Source organism: Beta vulgaris, chromosome 2, assembly GCF_026745355.1.
Source record: "Beta vulgaris subsp. vulgaris cultivar EL10 chromosome 2, EL10.2, whole genome shotgun sequence".
Taxonomy (NCBI): Eukaryota; Viridiplantae; Streptophyta; class Magnoliopsida; order Caryophyllales; family Amaranthaceae; genus Beta; species Beta vulgaris.
This window is the reverse complement of record NC_079203.1, coordinates 31,928,906-31,939,824: the sequence shown is the minus strand read 5'-3', so window position 1 is coordinate 31,939,824 and position 10,919 is coordinate 31,928,906. Positions and strand designations below refer to the sequence as shown.

The 10,919-nt window shown below is 30.6% G+C and overlaps 1 protein-coding gene across 1 annotated transcript; it reads right to left on the bottom strand.

Moving 5' to 3' along the window:
• Positions 1 to 3,773: 3,773 nt before the first annotated feature.
• Positions 3,774 to 10,141, bottom strand: LOC104886949 (hypothetical protein). Its single transcript, XM_010671510.4, has 3 exons — positions 9,990 to 10,141; positions 9,601 to 9,706; positions 3,774 to 4,301 (listed from the first exon to the last, which is right to left on the bottom strand). The coding sequence occupies exons 1-3, from the start codon at positions 10,020 to 10,022 to the stop codon at positions 4,156 to 4,158; spliced, it is 285 nt and encodes a 94-aa protein (XP_010669812.2). The 5' UTR covers positions 10,023 to 10,141; the 3' UTR covers positions 3,774 to 4,155.
• Between the last annotated feature and the right edge of the window lie 778 nt (positions 10,142 to 10,919).

Genomic DNA, 10,919 nt, shown 5'->3' with positions numbered 1-10,919 from the left:
GAGCTTTTACCTTTGTTTCTAGGAGATTGAATAACCTGATTTGGTGAGTTATTAAAAAATTCCTCACCTCTCTTTGTTTGCTCTTATTATTTAGACCCCTCACATTATAACTAAGGACATTATCCATTCACGGTAGAAGGCTCCCCATCCTCACCATGTTTGTCCAATTCATGCACTCCACCATTGTCTACTTCACTTTCACCATTCACCTCATTATCTACCAGCACATCAAATGAATTTGTTAATGTAACAGTTGTAGGGACATGTGATGCCACCTGAGCATGCCCTTTAACCATTTGGACTCCCTCATCATCGTTTTGAACCTCCTTCAATCCAAAGTTGATTATTGTCTTTTCACACAATTCTCAAACAACAACATCAGCATGGTGCTAGTTTATGTTGATGATTTACACATCTGTAGTAACAACATCTCTCATATCAATCACTTAAAATCCATTATGTCCAGCAAATTTCATATGATGGACCTTAGTCCAGTTAGATATTTCTTGGGGTTGGAGAATGATTCTACTAGAGAAGGATTTTTTGTGTCTCTAAAGAAATACACAATTGATCTTCTTATGGAATATGTGCATGCTTAATGTCAAACCTCTCAAACTTCCTATAGAATCCAACCTTAAACTTCCACCAGACAAAGGGGATTCTCTACCACCTCCTATAAACGCTTTCTTGGTGAACTCATTTACCTAACTGTGACCAGACTTGACATAGCTTTTACAGTTTATATCCTCGGCCAATTCATGCACTCTCCCACTATCATTCATATGTAGACAGCAAAAAAACTTCTCAAGTACCTAGCTGGTACCACATCACAAGGAATACTCTTGACTTCTTCCTCTTCTGCACAACTCATAATACATTGTGAAGTGACTAGGCCTCCTGGCCCTACACTATAAGGTGAACCTTAGGGTATTACATCCTCTTGGGGCAATCACCTATCTCTTGGAAAACAAAAAAGAAAAATGTGGTAGCAAGGTCTTCAATGGAGACTGAATATAGGTAACTTCGCTGAAATCCCTCCTCAAAGACATGGGTATTAAGCACCTTGCTCCTACTCTTTTAAGGTGTGACAATCAACCTGCTACATCCATTGTTGCAAATCATGTGCGTGAAAAAACTAAACATGTTGAGGTTGACTCACTATGTAAGGGACATGGTCGAATAGGGCTCTATTCACACTCAACATGTCTCCTCCAAGGCTCAAGTTGCTGACATCCTTACAAATGTCTTGTCAGTCCAACAACACAATGATCTTGCTCACAAGCTGGGAGTTTAGGACAACCCTTCACTCACAGCTTCAAGGGGAGTATTAAGAAAGCTCAGTCCCTTTTCCCCTTTTTCACCTATATTTTTATATTTATTACCTTAAGTTTCCCTTTGCCTTAGTGCTAGAATATTCTTGTAAAATACGCCTTTTTGGTTGTTGCCTTGCTGAGGTCAGCATGTCATAATTATTCGAATCTATATATATAGTATTCTAAAGCCTCTAGGTCATAGTACACTAATTAATTAATGAAATAGTACAAGCTACAAGATATTTTCTGCCATCATTTTCTTCTCTCTAAATTTCTTAGGATACTAATGCATTGATCCTTATTTACTAATCAAAATTATAATACCTTTGATGTTATGGTTTTATATAGAGTTTTAGGTGCATTTATGTTGCATTTCTAGTTCATATTAGAACATTTAGGTGCATATTTACATGATTCACTCAATTGAAGTTTTGCTCTACTACTCCCTGTTTGCGTGTTTTGATGATTTTCAGGTTATTTTGATGCAAATTGATAATGATCATCTAAGATCAAGCCTATTAATTATTGAGATGAATATATCTTGCACAAGGATCACAAGGCATCCGTTTGGGAAAATTTTGAGTTAGAATGAAGCAAAGAGTTAGTGAAAGAATTGCCAAAACTGATACTTGTTGACTATTTTGATCATAACTTTTGGTAGAAAATTGATAATCAAGAAATTCCGGGTGGGTTGGAAATTAGACTTTAAGGGCTTCGAAATAAATTGTCATACGCCTCAAACACATTTCTGGTTTGAGAGATACAACATTTGGAAGTTGACGCAAAATCGCAGTTTTTCCGCCTGATAGGATCGGGCGGTTTAGCCCGATCGAGACCGACAACATATTCATCTGGATGTGTTCTAGAGTTGAAAACAAGAGGAAAATACTCCCGCCCGACGGGATCGGACGATCTTGCCCGATCGGGCGGGTAGTTCGTCATATATCTAAAATAAAGAGCTTTTCGCTCGATGGGATCGGGTGAATTGGCCCGACTGGGCAATTGACCCGATACGCATATTTTAATGATTTTCAGGCTAATTTTCATATTACTTTTTCTTTATGTTTTAGGTTTAGCATAAATACGAAAATTAGAACATTACTAACACATCTTTTATTCATCTTTTGTTTAACCCTTGTTTTTCATAGTTTTCTCTAGAGATTAATTCAAGAACCCTAGTTTATTGTTTTTTGCTTTGGATTCTAGATCAAACCTTTGGATTATTCGCAAGTTCAATATAGTTATTCAGTTTGGTAATCTCCTTTATTGCCTCCTTTATGATTGCTTAGATTCATTTCTTAGTTATTTGCAACTATTCGAAGTATGAATTATTATATTGATTTTATTAATGTTTTCATAAACATGAGTGATAATTTTTATTTCTAGCGTTGTTGTGGGGATCTATTTATGTACTGAGGGACTGATGGATTAGTCTAATTACTTTCTATTGCTTTGATTCATTTCCTGCATGTGGTTGAATCATTCATGCTAGATTTATAAATTAGGCCTGATTTGTATTTCTACTATCGTAATACTGAATCTGATTTGAGATGAGAGATTCGTATAGGCTTTCAATCATTAGGCATCGTGAACTTTGACCATGCGAGAGCGGCTAGGTGATCATTGAGGGAGGTAATGTTCGAGAGAAATTACATGTGCCATAGATAAATTTTAGGTAGTTCTCATTCGTCCTTGATTTCTCGAATTGTACGCATTGTGATCCATAATCCTAGTTCTTAATTAACTTATTCATTCCCTCGTATTTAATTTTGTTATTCGCTTAGTTCAGTATATAAACCATTTTAATCTGTTATAAGAGTTCATATACAATAGTATAACTTTCTCCCTATGGATTTGATCCTGACTTCCCTGACTACTAGTTAGTGGACTTTTAGGTTATTTTTTTATTAGGTGATACAACTTTAGCCTGTCAACCTTCTCTCTTTACTAATTATTGTTTTGTATGCTTTTCTTAAGTTGAATAATTATGCTTTGTGACGTGTGAGTAATAATTATGCTTTTCTCTCTTTTCTTAAGTTGAAAAACGCCTAACATGTTTATGATGTCATTATAATTCTTTATATACTTTCGTGTTTGGTTGTTAGTTGTTTATGTTGGATTTGAGAAAGTATTTCAGAGCAATTATAATATATAAATATTTTCTAAATACGTTAGTTTTTTCATAATTCGGGTAAAATATAATAGTCTTTTCGAATGCGTATAAAATTTAACATGTTAGGTTTCAATTATAAAATTACATAAGAGAACTATTAATGATGGATTTCTGATTTTAACACTTGATTCTGAGTTGGGAAATCTTTGTTAAGGAAAGTAGTCCAGTAATATTATGATTGTTAAAACCACAGTGACATTGGTTGAGAAGATCCATGAACAAATTTGGATAGAAGTCTTCAATTAGGGAATCAATTTAGGGAAAATTAGAGATTTCGAATCCAACAATTATTCTAATATCATTCTTATCAATTTAAATATGACATTACTCGAATACATGACAATCTAATCGTAAAAAAAATCTAATACACCAAAGTACCATAACCTAGCTTTAATTTTATACATAATCCCACAAAAAAGATATTAGGTTGCAATTAAGGAAGTAATTAGGCACAATGATTGATAATTACGGAGTAGTAGCTAGAACAAAAGGACCACAATGTATACAACTACTCCATCTTTTATAATATTGGCAGTATGTGAACGATACCAACGATGTTATAGCTACCTTTAACTGGCTACAGGCTACAGCCCTACATATACCTTGATTTCGTCGTCAAGGAATGAGCCCTTTCAATATATTGTGTTGCATGCATATGTTTGAAATATTTTAGTCTTGAGAATCCTTGGATGAATCTGAAATCATCTTCTGAATCATTTCACTTGTCTCTGCCTCAGACATTCGGTCTTCCTCATTCTTGGACTTGGAATAATTATCAAAAAAATCCCTGTTCTCTTTCTCTAGCTCATTCCATACTGCGTGAAAAGTAAGCAAGCTTAGAAACCATGAAAGAATTTTGATTGAAAGGATACTATTTTGTTACGCTTTCATATCATCATAATTCACATCAAATATTCCTAGTCAATCAAGGTATAAATTAGGTAGAAAAAAAGGTAGAACTTATTGAACTTCATTTTTTTTACAAGATGAAATAAGGTTATATAAGGTTCGATAAGTTCCAATATAGTTAGGTAAATTCATATAAATCCAGATTTGGTCTAGTAAATTTAGATAAGTCTACATTAGTTCTAGAAGTAAAAATAAGTTGAAAAATAAAAAGTAATTATACTATTAAAATATTCTTTCATTACAATGTTATAAGAAACACAAAGAGTATGTTTAAAGATGTTAAATCGCTAGCTTGTGGAAGCTATCCAAGTGAATAATAAGAAAATTTTGTCAAAATAGATATCAGTTTTTATATGTGAAACCACCATATTAGAGAAAATCCTTAGCAAGAAATCATTTATTATGTTTCTTTTCTTGTGATGAGATGAAACCTGTTGTCAGATTTCGACCATTTATTTTCATTTTTATGTGTTGACTTGCACGTGCACCTCATATGAGATGTGACCCACTAACGATCCTATGTATAATTTTTTTTACTCATTGTAGACACACAATTTATATAAGAGGAGATGGACATTGATACAAACTACCAAGTACCAACTGGGTAAAATATTGTCCACTAGATTTAATACACTATAAATTAAAATCTATGAGATGGATTCCACATGTTATTAATCTCATCTCTAATGGATAGATCACTCACTAAATAGATAAAAGAAATCAAGAGAAGGAAATGGATAAGAATTTTAACTCCAAATGCTTTATATTACTTTGTATATATAATGAGGTGAGAGTACATGTTTATCCTATTTTGATGAAGTTAAAAGACCTTGGGAGAAAGAGTGTGAGTGATAAAATGGTGTGAGTCTATACTGATATATTAAAAGGCGTTTATAAGAAAGTTTGTGTGTCACGTGACACTTTCTTATGAATCTCTAATGCAAATGATTCAAGTCAAACCTTTAAGTTAAAAAATAATGTTGTGTAGTTACAAGATATCAAACATGTCACCTTTGAAATGGAAAATAAAAGCATAACCATTAATCCAACATAATACTATTGTTGAGTATTTCACAATAAAATATCATAAGGTCTTGTAGAAAGTTATGATATTGCTTTCATCCCCAAACTTTTAATGATTTATTTTTCAAAAATCATGCAATTACTTAATTATCATGTCATTACATCAATTTTTCCTAACTTGACAAAAAGTTACGAGAAACAACAACTCAGAGAATCGTTCGGATTACTCACTAGTTATTATATATTTGCTGAAATAATTACTCCCTCCGTCCCAAAATATAGTTTATGTTTCTATTTTGGGGTCAATGTTTAAAAACTTTGACCAAATCTTTTCACTAGTGTATATAAAAAATATACTCATGTGGGATTTTGTTAGATACGTCACAATATGTCATTTCATTATATTAACTTTTTATATTTTAATTTTACTAATTCGAAATAGAATATATCGTAAGTCAAAGGTATAAGTCTTGAAGACTGTGAAAAAAAAACAAGAATTTTTTTTTGGAAAGGAGGCAGTAAGATTCTATGAAATGGACTATCAATAAAAAGAATTAGGTGATCAGATTCTGGAATGATTGCAGTAATTATTATTAGGAAATCTGGCTATGAATAATATGAACTTTCACCTAGTTATAGGTGCAAAATTATACAAAGTGACCTATTTTCTATAGATAATATGATGTTTACTACTTCTTTCGTTTCGTTTTAAATGCAATAAAAGGGTATTATTTGTGAGATGTAAAATATTCATTTGTTGCATTTAAAACAAAATGGATAAAATATTAGTTTTGCAAAATAATGTAGGGTTCATTGAATAGTTACATTATGCAAATCATATTAACTTTATAAAATAAAAAATAGAAAAAGTAGATCATACAGGTCAACTTATTCAAAATTTTGTAAAATTTAATAATAGCTTATAAAAAACTTATATGGACCACGCAAAACTAAATCTAATACCTTTTTCTAAAGTTTTCCGACAGTGTATTGTTAGAATATTATGTAGTTGGTAATCCTCATATTGTTTTGTACAACTAAGAGAAAAAATCGTATTATCATATATATTAAACTAGTTTTTAGAACCGTGCAATTTGCACAGGAATTATTCTATTTTATAAATTTAAAATATACAATACGTCCCTTAAAATTATGGTGTTATATATTTATAAATATGTAATGAAATAGTATATACATAAAAGTAGGGCTGACAACCAGGTATGATAGGCAATGAATTCGGGTTGGGTCGCATTTGCGTTCGGGTTAACTCAACATTTAATGACCAGGCTTAAAAACTCAACCCTGACACGACCTATTTAATAAATAGATTACCTGTATAACCTATTTTATCATAATTATTATTATATCAAATGAATTATTTTCTTAAAAATCTAAATGAGCAAGTTCACGGTTAAAGTATGCATGCTGTTTAGAGTTTCTTATAAAAATTATGACCTATTTTAGAGATATTTAACTTTTTGACGCCAAATTTTTTATATATCAATATATTTTTTTCGAGAATTTTGTATATGTTTAGGTTAATAAGATAAAAACATGTCAATTTCGAATCGAAAATGACAACATCAACCTAGCATGTTTATTTAACGGGTTAGAAAATAGGTCAAAGTTTCAACCCTAACCCGTTAATTTTGGATTAGATTCATATCATATGGCGGATTGGGTTAGCTTTTTCCAACCTTACTTAAAGTAGTGACATTATAATTTACCCTATATAGTAAATCAATACAATAAAATAAAGAGAAAATACATATATCTCATTTGCTTTATCAAAAAAAAAAAAAATGACGTATAACTCAACTTAAAGGTATTGTATATATGCGAATACTCTTTATGAAATTGAATTCAACCTCTTAGGCACAAGTCAGCCACTTTCATTCTAATGCAAATGTAGTTTACTGTAGAAAAAATAACTTCATAATTTATATTAAAAGAAATAAATGAGTAGCATATATCCAGTTCGTATTTATCATATATATTGAATAGGTCAGTTATGATCATTTTACACATATGAATGAGAGTTTATGCTACCTTTGTTTCTGAGAGTGAGGGATAGCCTAGTAGTTAGAGCTTCCCACATGGTTCCAGGAGGTCCTGGGATTGATTCTCACCTTTGGCAACTTGGGATCTCCTTTCTTTCCCTCAATTTATTAAAATTTCTCCTTACTTTATTAAAAAAAAACACTACCTCTATTTCTTCTTAACATACACAATTTGATTTTCACGTTTACGAATTACGTACCATTATTATTAATTATGAAATATTATTTCCGCCCCATGAAGAACTAATGAGTTACTATTCCTGTGGTCAAACTAACAAGCTTTAACCATGTTTTGTTATATATGAACTAGTTGCATATGCACGCAATGCGTGCGTCAACAATCTTATGTAGGTATATATAAATGGACATGTTTTTTATCTAAAATTATTTTGGTAGTGATGTAAATTATTGAGGTTCTTTTGTAGATGTTATTATCTTTTTAAAGTAAAGGTGAATGATTTTTAACTGTTCAATACCGTTACTAAAAAATTTGGTCGATGATTTAATAATTTGTTTTCAACAACTTTAATATAATTCTTTAGCAATTATAAATATTAATAAGCCATATTTGTTGAACTTTGTAAATATAAAATATTATGTTATCACGATATATTGCTAACTATTTTGGTTGAAGATTCTAATTGATAATTGATTTCGTGAATTGATTGTGTCAATCTAGTTTGTCAACTTATTAATGGTATTGCATATTCTATTTTGACCTACTCATATGGCAAGTTTCATTGATTCTCATTTTTCAATTTGTTTATAAAAAGAAAAACATTGTTTTAAATTATTAGAGGGTATTCTAGTAACTTCAAAAAAGGACACCACACCTCCTCCCTTGGCTTATCTAATAGAGATATTACAAACAAAACATGCATGCGAGATGTATATTAGTTATTATGATATTATATTTTTACTAATACTTGATTAAAGATAATAATGATTGAAGTTGTGCACTAGAGCGAGCTTCATGAAATAGAGACAATAGTAAAAATTTAAATAGTTGATATTTCAAAAATATATGTTGAGATGAATATATCAAAATTTCACAAGACTATATATTTTTTTTATATATAAAAACGATGAATGATTGACAAAGTGAAGTATTTGAGTAGTGTCAAAGTATAAATTGTTAAGAAAAAAAAAACAAAGAGAGGATCATACATCATCATTGTTACTCCCTTGTTTATTTTTGTTCTTTTTCATTTTGGGACGTATTTCTTTGTTCTACCTCTTTTTACTTTTTCCTTTACAAAGCACATCGATGTGACTTGTTTGGCCTTAGAATTAACCTTCTACCTTGACATGTGTGAATACAAATAGGAGGGTGAACAAAAAAAAATTATTATTATTATTATTACTATTATTATTATTATTATTATTATTATTATTATTATTATTATTATTATTATTATTATTATTATTATTATTATTATTATTATTATTATTATTATTATTATTATTAGCGACAATAAAGTTCAAGTTTATTATAGTTAACTATTGTTACTATAATCTTATTTATTTGTGTTTTTTTAAGGGAAATATACTCTTATTTATTACTCGTATTTATAAAAGTCTGAATTAATATTTTTTGTTGCAACTTTGAATTTATTTGAGCTAAACCTATTTGTATCAAACAAAATCTGAAGCCTTGGAGCTTATGTCTAGTGAACTTTAGTCAAAAATATGGAGTATAAATTAGTTAAAAGGAACAAAATGCAAAAAACAAATAAAACACCAAAGGTGAAATTGAAAGAACAAACTCTACGATAATGAGGAAATAAGTCGCTAACTTATAAATTTAATGTAACTTCTATTTGCTCCATATAAGACATCATCAATAACCTCCGATCCTAATGTAGCTATCAAAGTCGAGAGTAAGAAAGTCTGTAATGGTAGTCTAAACTTTATGAGAAGACCTAATTAACAACAAAGACCTAGTTGTTGTCATGAGGAGACAAAAAGAAATATATAGTACAAAGAGATTAAAAAAAAAATCATGATAGCATAACATAACAGAAGTTGAAAAAGGAAGAAGTTTTTACACCATACAATAGTTACCCAAAAAACGGCCATGCATGCAGAAGAAGAACAAGAGAAGACATAAAGGAAAACGAACCAGTGGAGGTAATAACAGGTTTGATGTCAGCATGTTTTGACAAGGCCTCCATGCACTCTTCTTTTGTCATGTGGAATATCAAGCATTTTTCTATCAAGTGTTGCACCTGCACACATCAACAACTATTTTTTAATTTATATGGAGATAGATACATCAAACCGGGAAAAAAAAAACTATTTCAAGTGTACTTTTTTATAATTATGGCACACATCAAGATTATTTTTGATGATAAGGGTATTACAAAAAGTAAAAATCAAAAGTAACAAAATAAGTTGAGATCAGATCATTTCAACCATATCTTTGATTGAATTATTATGAGTCGTGGCTAATTAACTAGTTAGATCATGGGGAAAAAAAAACACTAAAGTTCAAGTTTATATGACATTAACCATATGAATGTATGAAGAAGATGAATCATCCATGATAATTTTCTTGGCGAAAACAACAATAAAAATGAATCAGTAAAAACCAAAAGAGTTGTGAGATTTGAGGGGGAGTTGGTAGGATACAATTTCCAAATTAGAATAGAGTACTTCTATATAGCGGCAAAAATAACAAGGGAATCAAAGGTATTGCTAGTGTGGGGCCAAGTGTCCCACGTGGGAGATCAACGATAATTGGTTGAGAAAGGATTAGAGGGGATTTGTAGCTGATCAAAATTGTTTTGTCATGTAATGTAGCACTAAGCATTTCCACTTCACGTGATTAGTGGGACCTGTTAAACTTTCCTGCTCCAATAGTTGCTTGCAGTTCCTACCTACGTGGCTTCTCCCTGCAGTAGGAAGCAATCCTATTGGCTATGTTATCCAATCATAAAAAAACACGTTGCATTATGCAAAGTAATACAAGACCTGTGACCCTGTAATTTTTTCTTAATGAAAACTGGTTTGATTCTTGTAAACCTGTTGAAAGTTTTGGACCCTCTTGCATGGCAAATTTTTGAATATTTGGTATTATGACACGACACGATACGATTTTTCCTTTCAAGATCAAATTCTATGCCACACACTAGATCGAAATGTGATTCGTTTAGTGTTCGTTTGCTTTTAGTTTCTTCATATTTGATTATAATATCTCTATGTTGTAATTTGGCTTTTAATAATGAAAAATTTTCCGATGTAAATAAAAAGTTCTAATTAGTAATAAAATTGTATTGGTTGCATTATTTTACCTTGAGTTTACCTTAGACTTTCACAAAAGTACGAAGTCAATGTAAATATTTCACTAAACTATAATGTTAACATGTAATTTATTAATAACCTATACTATTATTTAAAAAATGTTATCAATACATGGTCTCTCCTTTACAAATAAATAGG